This window comes from Kogia breviceps, chromosome 10 (assembly GCF_026419965.1).
Source record: "Kogia breviceps isolate mKogBre1 chromosome 10, mKogBre1 haplotype 1, whole genome shotgun sequence".
In the NCBI taxonomy this organism is placed as follows: domain Eukaryota; kingdom Metazoa; phylum Chordata; class Mammalia; order Artiodactyla; family Physeteridae; genus Kogia; species Kogia breviceps.
In genome coordinates, this window is record NC_081319.1 from 33,732,145 (window position 1) to 33,750,120 (window position 17,976).

Below are 17,976 nucleotides of genomic sequence, written 5' to 3' on the forward strand. Positions count from 1 at the left end.
CACAGGGAGATCAGCTTGGTGCTCTGTGACCACCTAGAGGGGTGGGATAGGTAGGGTGGGACGGAGACGCAAGAGGGAAGGGATATGGGGTTGGTTATATGTATAGCTGATTCACTTTGTTATACAGCAGACACTAACACACATTGTAAAGCAATTATACTTCAATAAAGATGTTTTAAAATAAATAATAAAAACTACCTTAACAGCAAAAAAAAAAAAAAAAAAAGTTGGGTATTGTGGAGAGGGAAATGCCTCAACCTTTTAAATCTTTGAGAGTAGAAAGTGATAAAGAATGAAACTGGGCACCTATTATAAACAACAAACGAAGAAACCAGTAAAGCTGCTTTTATTGAAGAAAACTATTAGGTTGAACTACATGAAATTGCTGATATTTGACTGCTTCTGACCTACAATACACTTCATATCATTCAGTCTAATAGCTATAAATATAAGATTTTTGTGTTTCTATTTCTTTGTTTGTTTTTGAGCTTCTGGATTGTAGCTGGATTGCACTGGATACTGAGAATGAAGAGGACCGGATGGGAGGGAGCTTTTGAATCAGTTATCCCAGTATTTGATACACGTGGGTGGAGATGCCACGTGGATTCTTATCCCCAGCCTTCAGATTGGTAAAAAGGATTCATGGATATCTTCTTTGCATGGTACTGCTGATTATTTGGTATTTCTTCCTAATGGAAGTCGAAGGGTATTTCCTTGTGTTTTGTGGCATCATTGCAGGGTCAGCTCATCTCATGACTATGTGGATAGAGAGTCTCTGGGATTTGCTGTGTGGCAAGCTCTAAGGAAGCAGGGGTTGTGCCTTTTTTTGTCCTTTCATCTCTGGTACCTGGTGTGCAGTGGGCACTCAAGTTGAAGGGACTGAAGAACTGGGCTCTGATCATCTGGTTGGTTTATTCTTCCTTGTGTGACCAGTAAACAACCACCCCAGAGGAAGTTTGTTCATTTCAATTGCTTCTGGTTGGACTTTATAATTTCACATCAGAAATGTTCCTGCCTCTAGTGATCACTCCTCCCAGAGTGGAAATTTCACTTCCATGAGCCGCAGGGCCACCCATACTGTAAATCTGAGACCGCTTTCTATACCATTGTGTCTTAGGCTGGTTCCCCCCACGATTCTTTCCAGATGTGGAGTGCTTTCAGGTAGTTTACCAGACTCTTTCATTCCTCATCCGCTGTCTGGTTTCATGTTCCCTCACCCTCTGAGAAGGAGCCCTAGTAGTGTCCCACATATTGTATTCATGAATACAGAAATTTCAGGAAACTAACAGATATAAATTCTCATTATTTTTGGACACACCAGCTGATTTTTGCCGCTCTTTGTTCTGCATATCTTTTAAATTAGTTGCTTAGCAATGCAATAGTTTAGGTGTGTGTGTGTTTATCGTTCTATACTTCTTTAATTTGGGCTCTGAAATGAATTTATGGTCTTTGAATATGTTCTTGCATCTCTTTTTAGTCTATAGGTTATGGTACATTGGTGAAGCCTTACCAAGAAAATGGCCCTGTGCATTTGCTTTCTCTCCCATTGACACATTCAACAAGTGGTTAGTGAGTGTCCTTTAGACAGGTTAAGTCTGTTTTCATGGAGGCATTTTAGCAATTTCTTGCCAGCGTAGAACTGTGATGAATTTGATCTCACTTCTTCCCCTCACTATGTTGAAGTATGTATTTTTAATCTCTGTCATTTGGACTTTTAAGTTATTTCTAGAAAGGCACATCCTCCTAATTTTTAGGTACAAAGCCCCGTTGGATTTACAATCTATTTTATTCTATATGTTCGCTTAGCAAATCTATGGCAGGAACAGAAATGCTGAGACTTTCATTTATGGGCAACTATGTGTCAATTAAGTTACCTCTTTAAAAAAAAAAAAAGATACCTAAAAAGTACCTATCACCTCTTAATTGACTTCTCAGCAGGCCGAATCCCATATGGAATGATTATTTGATCATTTGATAAGTGATAATTTGATTCTCGGCTTTCGTCAAGGAATGAAAAATGTGATTACAAAGAGGATTTGAATGTGAAATGTCCTAGCTCCCTCTGCATTGCAGAGTTCTCCTATGGCTAAAGTTCAGTTTTTAAAAAATAAGCACCCTTTGTGATATCTCTTTAAAATATAGATTATAAAGGTGTAACTACTTTGGAAAAAAAGTGGAAAAGGGTAGAATTTATTGCAGTGGCCACGAGATGGCAGACCTAAAATCCAGACTTCTCAAAGAGATTTACGTGCCGAATTTCATCTTTGAGGATGCTTTAAAAGTCATCAGCTTTCCGAAGGAAAACTCCTATTGGTTATCCTGAATTGTTGTTCAGTTCCGTGGCAGGCACAGCAAGGGAGAACAAGTTCAAGCTGATGGGAATCTATTTAGCCCTCCTTTTTAATCACGTATCACCTTCCTGGCCCTCCTAGAAGGCTGCTTTTTACCTGGCCGCTACGGTCATCCACAGCACACGTAAACATATCACTCCATGTTTCCTTCTCCCAACACAGGAGCACAACTGCCTTTTTCCTTCCTATGAATAGAAGGTCTCTCGGAGAAGCTGCTTCCAACAAACCGAATTGTTTTGTATTTCTCTCTACAAAGATCTGCTCCACAGAACCTTAATTCAATTTTCTTCAAATGTTGCATTAACAAAATTCTGGAATGTGCCTCCTTTCTGCTTATGTCCCTCTTAGAGCAATGACATGACAATCTGCTTTGTTTTTCATTATAGTATAGCCTATGGGAATATTCTATTCCATGTAAACATAAACAAAGGGAGGTTTGACTTAACACAAAAATTTTAAATTAAGAAGGGAAATATGTAGTTCAAGACACAGGAGGGCAATTTGCTGCTCTGTGCAAAGACTCACTAACAGATCTCAGTAGCCTTAAATATAGAGTAGAGGGAAAATTAAAATATTCTATCTTTTGGGATAGTTACATAATACACACATGCATACACACATATACATCTTACCAATAAGAAAAAAATAATTGATCAGTTGCCTTGAGGGCCAAGTCTTGAAGTCAACCAAACAGTTAACGTGATGAGGCAAGTCTCTTGACAGTAACTGATCATCCATGGACAATAGGTTTAGTTTAGGTAGATGCTGGCAAAGCTCTGGCCCACAGTGAAGTCCAGATGTATTTAGTTTTCTTATGATCAATCATCAATAACCTTTCCAGGGAGTCAAGTTGGGTGTATTTTCTATAGAAAGCTACCTTGGCAGAGTTAAATGCTCAACATAGAAGCCTTCTCATCACTGAATGGGAATAACAAGAATGAATGAGCATCATAGAACATTACATTGACACAGGGTCTTCTCTTGGGTCAGGGAGCCCTTGCATTTCACTTGCCCTCACTGCCTTCCACATTTACCAATTTTTTTTTTAAAGTTTTGGTCTTTTCTTTAATGAAAGCGTTTTTGTTGTTGTTTTGAAGTTGTTTGACTTTGGTTAGATTTTGCACTTGACCTTGCCCTTTAAAAGGTCACTTTTCAGAACACTTTTCCATTTCTCACACTGCGTGAATCACATCTTGCCCACCTTTGTGTGGCCTTTCCTATCAGTTCAGACGGGATGATATTGAACAGTCAGACCGGGCTGGTCTTGGATGCAACTCTTCTATGACGGACATATTCTTCTGCACATTCAAGCTCTATTTTCTCCTTTAAGTTTGTTTGCAAAACAAACATCACCTCATGAAAATCAAATGGGCAGCTTAACAGAAACCAATTTCAGAGGCTTCTCTGAGAGTCTGTCTTGAAAATAAGAGACCCATTGGCATATTTAGATATGTTTTCTACAAAGAGGACCCCAGTAGAAATGAATGCAAAACTTTTGAGTCTTTACATTTGGTGGTGTCCCTATTTATGTAATAATAAGTAATTGCTAACATTTGTGTGGTCCTGTCCGACACTGGACAGAATCTCTACTTGCATCATCACATTTAATTCTTACAACTCTCTGAGAGAGTTACTGTTATTCTTCTTAGTTCATTATGAGGAAATTGAAGTTTCAGATGCATAAAGTAACTTGTGCTGGGGCACAGAAGCAAAAGATATTGCTGAGATTCAAACCCAGGTATATTCAATTCCAAAACTAAGGCACTAAGTATCTTCTCTTCCAAAGGACTTCAGTGATATTTTATTTGTATGGGTAAGTTTTAAAAACTCAAAAATAGACTAAGGTAATCAAAAGAAGTATTTTCTTTTTTTTTTCCCCTCCCTCCCTCCTTCCTCTCTCTCTCTCTCTCTCTCTCTCTCTCTCTCTCTCTCTCTGTCTCTCTGTCTCTCTGTCTCTCTCTCTCTGGATCAGGCACAGAGTAGTCAATAATACTTCACACATGTCCTTACCAGGACCTGGACAGAGGTCCCTCCCATCCCTTACTGCCTTTTTATCAATCTCCAAAGGGCTGGGAATGGAGAAAGCGATTTAGGAAGAGGGCAGTACCTCTTCCTGGCACTCAGCCTCCTTTGGCCTCAGGCCTTTTCCACACGGGAAAATCAGCTGGCCTCAGACTCACCAATACCCCTTTGTAGCAGGATGCCAAGAGGTGCCGACATCTTTGTATCCTGAAGCACATGATGTTGGCTCTTTAGAGCTTCCTGGACTGGTTGCACTTGGAGAAGCTCAAGGATGAGCCAGCTGCCTCCCTGGGTCGTGCCCTGAGAGAGTAGTGGGGTAGAAGCCGGTACACGGAGCAAAGAACTTCCACAAGACTCGTGGTCCCTTAAGTCGTGTGCTATTAAGTTTCAAAGACAAAATTCTCTGTAATTGGAGTAAACGATTTCTTGAGGTCAGTTTTAGGTGGGCGACAGAGAGCAAACCACATTAAGGAGTCTGGGCTGCCAAAGCCTGGCCTTTACAAATCTGGTCTGTTCTTTGTCCTTGCTGAAACTCACATTGTTCAAATATATCTCACCCTGTGGGCCCACCTCATGCAAGCTGCTTCACTTTCTGCGTGGGCCTTCTGTATACACAATACATCATTCTACTGGTGGGTAGTATTGATATTAATTGATATCAAAAGCCTTTTCTTTCTCAAGATACCGTTTGAAAATACAGCTTTTAAAATTTAGGCAAATGAGCATCTATCTCCAGGGTTGATCATAGCAAACCTCAGCTACCCTCATGCCAGGGGTAAGAGAGAGGCTGTTTTGAACAGGGTCTTTCGTCACCGTCTGTCTTAAGTCACCTCCTACTGAACTTACGGTTGAAGATTCGGGGTCATGAGGGAAAGAAAACAGTAATTAACTGGGAAAAGTTGATTGAGTGGAATTTTTCCCCCCACATTATGATTAGAACATGACTGTGGGCTGAGCACCATACATAATATAGGTTTTCCCTTGAAATTATCCAAACATTTCTTAATGGAATGCCTTTTTTAAGCATCTGCTTTTGTAATTGAATGTGTTCCTAAAGATGGGTCAGCTAACTAAAGCAAGAGCCCACAGGAAAAACTGTGTTAATGCTTCTCCCCCAGTCTAATTTATGACAGTTCCTAATTGGCCCGCCTCATTTACAACTCCTAAAATTAATTTTAGACCCTCTCTCAGAGCCCGTCATCATTAATAGAACGACAGCAACAGGGAGTGAAATAGAAATGTTTATAAAGCTCCCTTTTAAATTGACTGTGATAAGTGACGTAGGGATGTATTACCATCAGAGGATTCGGGAACTCTCTTTGTGAAGGCTAGCCACAGGCAACTCTCGAAAGAAGGCATTTATCTTGGCAGGAGATGCCCTTCAGTCCTGTTTTGTTTTATTCCCTTGAGGATTTTTTTTCAGGGTGGCTAAAACCATTTTTTTGGTGTTTTATTAGCTGTATCTTGACTACCTCCTACAAACTGAATGACAGCTTAGGGTTATTAAATGTGTTCTTGCACATATTTTTATCCATTGTTAACCCTGACTAAATGCATGCAAGGGCACAGAATCCCCCCCTTTTTCCCTCCATTGTTGCCCATATTTGTTAAAGAAATTATTCCCCTTGACGTTTGTTTAGGCTGCACTTTGATAAAATGCTGTCTATGGTCTACTTTCTTAGCTTGGCATTCAGCAGACTCTTATAGATTTATTTCTCTTTGCATTATCTTATCTTCCTTTCTAGCGTATTTGGGCTTCCTTTTCATATTTTAAGTTACGTTTTGGGGCATAGATAGATTACCTTAGTAATTGTATACTGCAGCATTGCAGTGTTCTAAAGATAATTCTACAAGCCTTTGGCATATACTTAACCCCACTAACTATTTAAAGATGAGTATATATGTTCCTTTTTATGTTGTCTGTGAATAAGCAAAATGGACAGATTAAGTGCTGAAAGTGACTTCAGGCTTATAGAAACTTTCTTCAGGTTGATGGGACAGTGACAATTTCTGAAGCAATGTAAATCTGGCCTTGAATCTAAAAGGTGGCTTACTTGATGAGGAAATTAATGAGAATTTTTCTTTGTGTTTCCAATTTATAGCCAAGTGTATATACTCTTTATACTTGAGCCTTTTTTTAAAAGATGTAGATGTAAAGGAGGCTTTACAGAGCTGCAAATACTTCAGTTTTCTCAGTTTTGAAAGGCTGAGTCAAAAAAAAAACCACCCAGAAACATTTAATTTAAGCTTCCTAGTTTATTTCAGTGTCTGCTATTTTCTAAAAACAGTGAAGTATTTGTTGTTAGTGCTTTAAGATATATCAGCACATTGATTTATGGAAATTGTAAAAGTTTAGAAGCTAAGATAGGGCTAGCAAATGAACTTATTCTTAGAAAAAACTTATGCTTAGTATCCCTCACCCTCAAAAAAAAAAAAACTCCTGACTTTCAAAGTAAGGTTAATGAAAATCCATAACAGTGCAGAATTAGCTCATAATGATTTAAACTATTTGTTAAAAAGTATCAGATTAATAAAAAGTTATTTTAAACTCATTTTGTAAAGATTTTTGCTTAAAAATAAACACAAATGTAATGGCTTTGTCAGCCCAGAATTAAGAATTTGCTTTGCCTGGCATCCCTGTACAAATAGGTAATGGCTAGATATAACCTTAACCTATTCAGAACATCTTTCCAGATATCCTAAAGTGTGAAATGTTCATATTTCTCTAGTTTTATATACTTTAAAAAAATCTTCTGCCAATTACTCTTTGATTTAAGTAGACTGGAATTACTGGAATGTAGATTTCAATCAAGGTATTTTAGAAGAAGTTATCATTAGTTTAAGACCAGTATTTAAATGAGGGTTTCCAAATATGTATAATCCTTGTTACACTAATTTTATTCAGAGTTCTATCATTATATAATACCAGTACTTATAAAACAGATTCGTTAGCCAAAAGCAAACAAACAAAAAAACAAGCAATCAGTAAGGAAAAGGTTACAAAGAAAAAAATTGTTATTTTGTATGTATATGAGTATTGAGGAGTGGTTTTAAATACACTTTTATAAAAATGATTTTAAATATATTTGAGGTTCAATAATTAAGAATAACTAGATTTGGGGCTATATTTAATGACAATATCTATAGAGAATTAGGAATTAATATGTTTTTCTTTGATCAAGAGAAAACTGAGGATTATAAATTAATTGATTTGTTCTTTTGATGGTATTATAAGAGGAGCAATGCATGTTAAATACATGAAGAGCCCAAGTTATAGAATTGTAGGAGAAAAGGAGTTTAGAAGGGTCATTCTTTAGGTTGATAATGACTTTTAACAGTTACTAAAGCTATCTCATTCTGAATTTTGACCTGGAAGAGGAAAGTGGGTTTAAAAGGGTCATGGAACATAGGGATATAAAAGTGGACATAGGGAGCCTAGTTAGGAGATTATTGTAATTGTCCAAGTGGGAGATGATGTGGATTGTACCAGATGTGTATGTATGTGAAAATGTGTGTGTGCACCTACTTGTGTGTAAAGAATGAGGAGGACAGAGAGAACATACATATCTTGATGGGAAAATGAGGAAATTTCAGTTATGCCAAGTATTTGAATCATGTACCTGCAGTTTATTTGGTGACTGAAAAGCTTCATTTACAATTTTTTTAATGTTTACTCTTATGATATTTTGTGTGAGGGAAGGATAACACAGAAAGGTATAAGGAGAAAAAGAGTAAAAACTAGCCTATCCATTCCACCACCATTAGATAATGACTCTTAACATTTTAGTGTATTTCCCTCTCATTTTATTTTTCTATGCATATGGTTTTATGTTTGGGGGATATTATTGTGTGGACATTTGCAAGTCAAAAACTGTGAAGGGTCTGAGATTTTCCCTATTGGCACTGCTAACAGGCTAGCCTGCCTCAGTTTCATGGACGCAGGCAGAAGACCAGAGACTTCTGGGTCAGAGGCAATGGCTTTATTGCACAAGGTGCAGAGAATAGCATCAGCATGTTTATGTACATACCCCTTTCCCCAAGTCTCATGGAGGCAAGGCAGGTGGGCCAGATGAATAGCTGTATATGCAATGGGTTTTATTAAAGGAGAGCAACCCTGAGCTTAGGGAACTTGAATCTTTTATAATGGGCAATAACACGTCTGCCTTTTGCTCTGGAAGGAGACACTATTGTACGTGGCAGTAAGCATGTTTACCCTTTGATCCTAAGGGAGACACTACATCTATCTCCCAAGGCTATTCACTCTATAAACACCCTTGGAAAACTGTGAAGATAGAAGATAATACATTTGCTCATAAAATGTGCAGAAATATGAGACTCATGGAGTCTTTCAACAAACATAAATCTTTTCATATATCATTACTTTTTTTTATCAGCATTTTAAATGGCTGCATATAGCTGTGAACAGTGAATTGTTGGGATATAGCAAAATGTACTATCAACTTCCAGTTTTCCAAATAATGATCTTTTAGGTTGTTTCCATTTTAAAAACTTGGAAATTTCTAATTGGGGCAGAGTGGCAAAAAATAATGCAGTCACTTTGGGTGTGTTGTAGCTAAGTTGGAGTAGATAGCAATTGGGTTCTCCCTGATTTGAAGTCCATGCAGCCTCTTCACCTTGGCCTTATGTATAAGTATGCAGTGGCTATGAATGGCCAACATGTCTGTTGTCTCAAGATGTTATCCGGAGGAAGACAGGCTCTGTGAAGCTGAATATTAATGCTGTTATTTGTAGTCCAGCCTGCACTGGTTTTCTTCTGGAAAGTGGAGATATTTCCTGACATTTCTGCTGATCACATCTGACTGATCCTCAGACAGAAGCTCCTACTGCCTGGCATGAGCAGGACCCAGAAAAGTCCATACAAATCCCTATGGTGGAAAGGGAAAAAAAATCTGAGATCCAAATAATGACCATCTTGTCCGAACATCTGGAGCGGGCCTGGTCTGGTGATGGGGATTAAAGAAAAGCAAAACAGCATCATGACCAGGTTTTAGTCCCAGGACTTGTGTGCAAGAAAGTACCCAATATGGAGGCTTTCCTGGATCTCTAGGGTCTTCTAAATTATCTAGAATATTGCTGAAGTGACACAAATGGTTGAGACAAGTCCTCCTCAGAGGAAAGGAGGACTAAATGAAACATAGCAGGAGAGCCATTTCTTAGTCAATAATGGTCTCAGAAAATTCCAGGTTAAAATTTGTGACAGATGTTGACAGAAAATTGCACTGTAACATGGAAGCAAGAAACTGTAATACTTTTCTGAGTGAGCAATGATCAGTGATTAAACAGCAGTCAAAGCATTGTAATTTTTTTAAGTGAGAGGAAGAGTTATCCAGTGGTGTCTTCCACAGTTTTTAGAAAGTATAAAGGGAACTTACTTATTTCTTGAAGAAACTTTTTTTTAACATCTTTATTGGAGTATAATTGCTTTACAATGGTGTGTTAGTTTCTGCTTTACAACAAAGTGAATCAGTTATACGTATACATATGTCACCATATCTCTTCCCTCTTGCATCTCCCTCCCTCCCACCCTCCCTATCCCACCCCTCTAGGTGGTCACAAAGCACCGAGCTGATCTTCCTGTGCTATGCGGCTGCTTCCCACTAGCTATCCAGCCTACGTTTGGTAGTGTATATATGTCCATGCCACTCTCTCACTTCGTCCCAGCTTACCCTTCCCCCTCCCCGTATCGTCAAGTCCATGTTCTAGTAGGTCTGCATCTTTATTCCCATCTTGCCCCTAGGTTTGGAGAAACATTTTTGACATCTGCTTTATGCTTAATGCTCTTCTAGAAGCTGGAGAATTGGTGGTGCCCAAGACACATGAGGTTCCAATTCATGGAATGTCAAGTCTAGAAAACAAACGAACAATAAGTATCTTAAGATCCTTTCAAATAGTAAAGAGTTCCATGAAAAACCAGTGTAACGTGACAGACCAGTGGCTTGGGTACAAGGTGGAAGCTGGGAAGACACTGCTAGGGATAGTGGCTAGAGAGGGCTTTTCTGAGGTGAAACATGAAGGGTGCCATTTGTGGCAAAGGCATTCCAGTCAGAGGGAATGGCAGAGGCAAAGCTTATGAGGTGAGAACAAGTGTAACATTTTCAGGGACTAGAAAAGAGATCAGGAACAAAATGTGCTAGAGGCTAGTGACTGAGGAGGGAGGAAAGGAACAAGATGACCTCAGGGAGGTGCTCAGGGCCAGTTGGTGTAACGAGTTGCAGGCATCAGTAAAGGGTCTGAATTTGAAGTTTAATGGGTGATGGAATGGACTTTCCATGCAACAGAATGGTGGAATCTGGCTTTATATTGTTTTTAAACACTACTTTGGTCTCTGTACCAGGGCGTCAAGTGGTTACCAGAGCTACACCAGTGGTTACTGGTGGTTGGTAGAAGTTTATAGGAAGGGAATGAAGGAAGACTTCTAATTAGGGGGCCTGAGCTACTTAGTGGATGGTGCAGTAATTACTGAGATAAGGAAGACTGAGAAATGAGAGTGGTTTTTGGTGGAATGCCATGGGAGCGTTACTAATTTTGTTGAAAATTGAAAGGAGACCCTAGTAAATATCTCTGCATGCCTTTCTTCCAAAGAAAACCTTGCATGATAAAAATAATACTTGATATTGAAGTTGCTGCCCAATTTTGTCGAGTCGTCTTGGGGTACCTAGAACCTTACCTGGCAGGTGGCTGGCTGGCTGGATGGATGGAAGGATTGACGGATGGATGAATGGTTGAATGACTGGATGGATAAATGGGTAGATGTCTTAGAAGGGAATGGGCAGATTGACTCCCTTCATTTCTCATATGCAGCTGTGTCTGTGAAACCATCAAAAGACGTGTGTTTCGGAGGACACATTGCGTTGGTCTCAGGGATTCTGACCCAAACTACTTTGTACATTCTGAGAGTCAAGTAGGTAGTTTTTCTTAAACACTATCCATAGGTCCTCCCCATGAGACAACACTTCATGGCTCATTTCAACTATAAATGCTGATTTTTTTTTCACTTTATAAAAATCATCATAATAATCTTTATTTTATCAGACAGGAAGCACTGCTTGCGGCAATCAGTGAAAAAGATGCAAACATTGCCTTGCTGGAACTGTCTGCCTCCAAAAAGAAAAAGACACAGGAAGAAGTGATGGCCCTCAAGCGGGAAAAAGATCGACTTGTGCATCAGTTAAAGCAGCAGGTAGGGCCTTTTGCACGAATAGTGTGTTTTGCTGGGTTTGGGGTTTTGGGTGCTTTCTCTGGGTTTAGCTACTCTTCATTTTGCCATCCATCCTGCAGGCTCATGCAGCTAAAACCAGGTAGGAAGGAGTGAAATGGCCCAAATTGTCGCTGGAACAACGTTTTATTGCTTTTCTGTGTTTTTGTGCATGTGCCTGGGCTTGTGTGGTTTGCAACCAGTGCTGTTTTCCTTTCTTTTGTGTTAGCATCATCTCCCCAGAAATAGCTCTCAGCTCTCTTCCTTCCAGTGGACTTTCTGTGACTTCTGACTAAATCCTAGAAAGTACTAATTAAATTCTGGGCACCTTCTTTCCCATTGGACTTGTTACCTTCTGTCTTGCTCACTTTCTGGGCCCAATAATAACTCCCATCATCCAGTTCTTTCGATTTCTTTCTCACCATTCTTCCAACTTTGATTCTTCACCTATTTCCCAGGACTTTCCAGCCAAGGACCCTTTCCCACCCCCTATGCTTGGAGACTGCCCAACTATGCTTGGAGACCTCCTCAGCCATTATTCAGTCAAATATTTTTCTATTACCTGTTTACCCCGTTAACCTGTTTTTCCCTCCTCTCTAGGCCACTATACTTCTTCTGAGGGAAAAGGAAGAAGAGACAAAATCCTAACTTGTGCAGAAAGTTCTTTGCTTTCTGGAGGGTTTTCTAGTAGTGACTTAAATGGAAATATATATACCTGAAGCATATTGCAAAGTCATCCCTGAAATCTTCAGGCATTATTTCTCCTCCATATCTAACTTGAGGGCTTTTGGAATCAATAGTTAAAGATATTCAGTTGGATTCTAGCTTCGTTATGAAACCCACTCAGCAGATAATGGCTCAGTGGTCTGTGGTCTCACAAGGTGGCTGCCACATCTTAGCTAGGGCCACCTGTGAATGCCACATGGTACCATGTAGAGTGTGTCCATATTGATTTCAGCCCCCAGGACTGGCTCTCTGCCTGCTGGGGAGATCTGGGCTGAGCGCAGTGTGCAAGGTAAATGGAAAGGAAGCCCGAAAGGAAAAGCTCTCTCCCCTCACAACTGGGACAACTTTTTCCCACCTCAGGAAGGAAGAGCCATCCTTTGGCCCTGAACCAGAGTCTTATTCTCATGGGGCTGCCTTGCTGTGAGAGAGAGAGAGAGAGCAAGAGAGAGAGCACGAGAGCAAGCGCTGCCACGCCTGGGTGCCCTCTCCTGCAGAGGGAAGGTCCCAGTCACTGCCAGACGTCAGGGTCATTCCACAGAGCAGCATGCCTTGCTAGTGCTGGCCCCAGGGCTCGGGGGCCGCTTACATCTGACCTCTTTGTTTGGGGCTGTGCATCTTCTACATGGGTTTTTCCACCCACTGGGCCACAGAAAAGTCGGGGCTCCTTCTTTGCTTTCTCTTAATTCCTTCCCTGTGCGCCCTGTGCCCTCCCCTCCTGCACCTAACCATTGTAGCTTTCTCCCACAGGTTTATAGACCTAGGAAACAGCCCCCGAGCTCGAATATACCATGCACTTGTGATGCTGGCTACAGTTCAGATATTACGGCCAAGTACCACGGGTCCAGCTACGATGCATACATGATCCAAAGGTCTCAGGTCAGTCAGCTGCTAAGGAGATACTGTCCCCCCACCATTGGGGATGGGGGTGCATAAGACCTACATCACATCTTGACCTTCACCTCTTTTGATGATTTCCAGTATTCAGTGGCCATAAAGTCTGGAACCATAGATGATAGCACTGTATCTTGATTTATAATGCAATTTCATTATTTGGTATTTGCCAGTGGTTCTAGTTTTGATGGCCACCCTACAGGGACAGCTCTTCTGAAATAGCCTGGCACTGCTGTAAAGACAAGATGCCAGGGGTCTTACTGTCAGGTACATTGGATTAAATTTTTCTTTTTGTCTCTTAGATACTTTCCTCCCCAAATCTCCCTGTACCCTTCCCAATAAGGAATTTTTTTTTAAGGCTGCTTTTTTTCTTTCTCAGCATCATGAAAATGCACTCCTGGATTCCAGGAAGGATTGAGTGTAGCCCTTCAATTTGCTCCTGGGAAACTGTACAAAGCCTGCATTATTCACGACAGGCTTGGTTTTGAGTATCATGGGGCACATTTGGGAAACCCCAGCCATGTACAGTTAGTCTCCCGCCTGGGCTAAAGCAGGGTCTGAAGGGCTATTGTGGAAAAAGAGGCAGCAAAGGAGGAGGATGGGCTTCTTTCCATGACTTAGGTTTGAAATTTTTCCCCACACCCTACTGGCCACAGAGCAAGAAAGAATGTGAATTTGTGTATCCTTGTTGTAAATGATAATGATCCTAAAAATAATGAGTAATTTGCTTATAAAAGCATGCCCTTTTTTACTGGGGGTTTACTTTGTGCCAGAATGTGAATCCAGTGTCCCTGGGGGATTTTGTCCCACAGTCCTCACAGCAGCCCTGTGATGTGAGTGTCAAGATTACCTCCTCTTTTAGGGGCCATAGCTGAGACTCAGAGTGTGGAATAACCAGCCCAACACACACAGCTTGTAAGTGATAGAGCTCAAGTTTTATATAGTCCACCTGCATCCACACATACCCCACCATGTTCAGAAAGTAATTCAGAGTTGCAAGCAGATGGGTATTCCAGAAATTGTGAGGACCCCTTATCTTTGTATACGTGAAGTAGATACCAAAAACCCATTTAAGAATGTTCTCCAGCCACTCGCAAAGAGTAGGTTCTGCCTAGAGCTCTTGAGCCTAGGATGTTTGATCACATCAACGACTACTAATACTTCTGAGCTCTCAGCATGTGCCAGGTGTGGGTCAAAGGGCTTTACATACAGTAACTCATCAACTCCCACCAAAGCAGAAGGGCTGATGCTCTTACAGAGAAGGAACCAGAGGTCCAGAAAGGTTGGGTGTCCTGCTCAGCCTTCATAGCTGGACACACCATGATACTTAAACAGATTTTTTTGCCACACAACCTTAAATGGATTTTGTAGATGCCATCTGGAGTTGCACTGCTTAGGTTGAATTTTGTTTCTAGCACTTGTTAGCTGAGTGATCACGAGCAAAATACCGAACCTCCCTGAGCCTCAGTTTCCTCATCTGTAAATTGAGCTAATAACTTAATTCAAAGCGTTGTTTATGAGGTGTAATGTATACAAAGTGATTTGCACATGCCTGGCACACCAATGTGCTATATATGTGTAAGCTGCTATTACTACTACTACTACTGCTACTACTAATTGATTTTATCATCACCAGCCCTCAGAGATAGTTTGATTTTAATTTCAATTTCATCTTTGCTGTTTTTCACATGCCTTGGAGTCGCAGCTTGTTGAGAACATACTGTTGAACTGTGGGAGAAAGAGCAGACAGTTGTTGGTACTAAAGCCTTCCCGGTCCCCCCATCCCTAAAGCCCAAGCACTTGGGGAGTAGGGAGCAGACATGTTAGGAGTTCTAGACCCTAGTTCCCAGCCTGCACTGAATAGGCCCCCAACATTTATTAAGTTTGTTTGGTTTGTGTATGCAGCCCACATGGACGTCCATCAGAGAGGACATCCCCAGGAGGGTGAGTCCCAGACCTCAGTGGTCATCACCTGCATGTCTGATTTGGGAGAGCAGAGTTCTTTTAGGCACCCAGGCTAATGGGAGGGGAGGGTCATAGGTCTGGGTGTTCACCTGCCCAATGTTCTGCAAGGATTTTGAGGCAGATGGGCTCACGAGAGGTGTTACCCTCTTCAGGCTGCCTTTTGAGCTCATCTCATGCAGGTCTCTCTGCCCACATCATTCCCAGTGACTGAACTCGAGTAGCTCATTCAACAATCCCCATTGCCATTGCACTTTGCCAAGCACATAGTGGGCACTCAATAAATATTTATTGTGTGAATGATTACTTGACTTCCATAAGCCAGGTCTATACCAAGTGTTTTATATATACATAGGTTTACAAACGTTATCTCATTTTGTCCTCATAATCAACCAACTACCCAACATATTGCCTACCTACCATGTGCCAGGCTCTCTGACAGGTGCTGGGGATTCACCCACAACAGATACTTTACACACAGTATCCACAATCCCTTCCTCATGGACCTTACTTGTTAAATTAGAGGGGGTAGAGAGAAAGGTAATAAGCCATAAACATAATAAGTAAGTTATATGGTAGAAAAAAGAAAAATATAGACCAGCTTAACAACAACAGGAAGGCCAGGGTAGGACTGAGGGGCTGATGACACTGTAAAATAGGGTAGACAGGATGGGCCTCACCGGGAAGAAGCCATGAGCAAAATTTGAAGGAGGTGAGAGAGTGAGCTCTGTGGATATTTAGGGGAAAGATGTTCTGGCAGAGGGAACAGCCCGTGCACAACCCTAAGGCAAGAGAGTGCTGGTGTGCTAGGGAATAGCAGGGAGGGCAGTGAGGCTGGAGTGAATAAGGAGGTGAACCGTCACAGCAGTAATGGGCTAGGGTAGGCTGTGCAGGATCTGCTAAGAGTGGTATATTCTGGAGCAGAAATTATCCAAAGTTAGGAAGCAGAATACGCAGTACCACTCAGAGTGTCCTGTTTAAGGTTGCTCTAATTGAGCCTACTCTCCAAATCCCCTGGCTCCAGCCTTGAAGGAGTCCCAGTGCTTAGCTTGCATTTTTTTAAAAAGCATTGGTGGGTGGGAGGGAGATGCAAGAGGGAGGAGATATGGGGATATATGTATATGTATAGCTGATTCACTTTGTTATACAGCAGCAACTAACACACCATTGTAAAGCAATTATACTCCAATAGAGATGTTTAAAAAAAATAAATAAAAATTAAAAAAAATAAAAAGCACTGGCACTCCATTGGAGCCACAGAGAACTAATGCCAGAATTTGCTTGTTATGGCTATTGAGATTTTCAAATAGAATAGGAACAGGGCCCTTTGACAAAATGCCCTCCCTGACTTTCTGGCAGTCTCAGTAACATATCACTGGAGTCCAAATCCTGCCCTTTCCTTGCTATGAGGAGGTAGGCAGGTGGACAGTAGGGACCACCCCTATGTCATTGGCCTGCTCAGGGTGGTAGCTATGCCTTGGAGAACTGCAGCCAGAGTCCAGGCCAGGCCAGAAGTTCTCAAACCTCGGTGGGCCAAAGCATGATCTTTTCTTAAGATGTGTCATGAAATGCTCATCACTCTCTGGCTCTCACTGCTGAAAAATCTTCCCTGGCTTCCCTTGCTGGTGGGATAAAGACAAATTCAAGCCAACGTGCTCTCTGCCTTGTACATGCAATTCCCTTTGCCTGGAACACATTTCCCTCTTTTCCTCACCTAGTTAACACCTACTGGTTCAATTCAATTTCAGTCCAATATCACTGTTTCAGGGAGGCCTCTGGGACTTTCTCAACTGGGGCAAATCCCCAGTTTGGTACTCTTGTAGCACATGTACATCATTTAAATGCATTGGAACAGATGCAATTTTGCATTTGTTTTGGTGATTGCTTGAATAGAAACTATCTGTCCTGCTAGTTAATGAACTCCATGAGGACTGAGAATGTGGCCTCATGACTTTTTTTCTGCTGACCATTTGTCTCCAGGCCTAACACAATTGCCAGCACATGGTAGGCATTCAGCAAATATTAGTTGACTGTATAAATAAATGAGTGAGTGAATTGCCAGGGCAGCTTATTAAAAGAAGAGACTTCTTTGATCAGTCATTGCATTGGACAAGACTTAGACTCGTAATTCTTCTGACCCTAATATTCCAGGAAGCCACCACCAACTTATAGGAGTTGGTAGAAGACATGGAGACCTGCTTGCTGAATCATGACCACAAAACTGGTGCCATGTTCTTTCTTGCCACGTTGCAAGACACTTTGCAGAGAAGACTTTGACCATACTAGACTTATTTGCAGTGGTGTCCATTTTGAACCTTTCCTTCCAGTCTCTTTGCTGTATTCTAGTTCAGATCCCTTCCAATTTGGGAGGTTCTTCTTGAATTAAATGCCACTGAGTTTCCAGATGTGGCAGAGATTACTTGCAGTTATAAAGGGAGTCCCACCATTTCTTCCCTGAAAACGTCTGAGCGTCTTATAAATTAATTTGCCTAGAAATACCTAAACTCCCATTAAACACCTATCAAGAGAGCCAGAGAAGATGATATGAAATCAGTTCAGAAATTCCAACTATGCTTAACAACAAAAGAATCTTTATGACTCTCTTCAGGTGTTGACATCTGAGTTGATTCTAGGCTGAGCGCTGTATAAAGGTAAGAGAGCAGTACAAATTAACTTTCTGTTACTTGTTGCTTACAAGAAGATAAAGGATTAGTCATAGTTTGGTAGTAGACCTATAAGTTTATCCAATTTTTGTGTTCTTCCCAATTCCACTTCTTCACAAGCACACACCCCTGACACTTTTATTCT

The 17,976-nt window shown here is 41.0% G+C and overlaps 1 protein-coding gene across 10 annotated transcripts in view; it reads left to right on the plus strand.

The window, feature by feature from the left end:
• The window catches only part of ERC2 (ELKS/RAB6-interacting/CAST family member 2), a 969,444-nt gene that overhangs the window by 718,043 nt on the left and 233,425 nt on the right, over positions 1–17,976 (plus strand). For all 10 annotated transcript variants that reach the window (XM_067043890.1, XM_067043893.1, XM_067043897.1 and 7 more), the window contains one exon: positions 11,427–11,574. In XM_067043890.1, the coding sequence (XP_066899991.1) occupies positions 11,427–11,574 (148 nt within the window). The remainder of the gene's footprint in view (positions 1–11,426; positions 11,575–17,976) is intronic.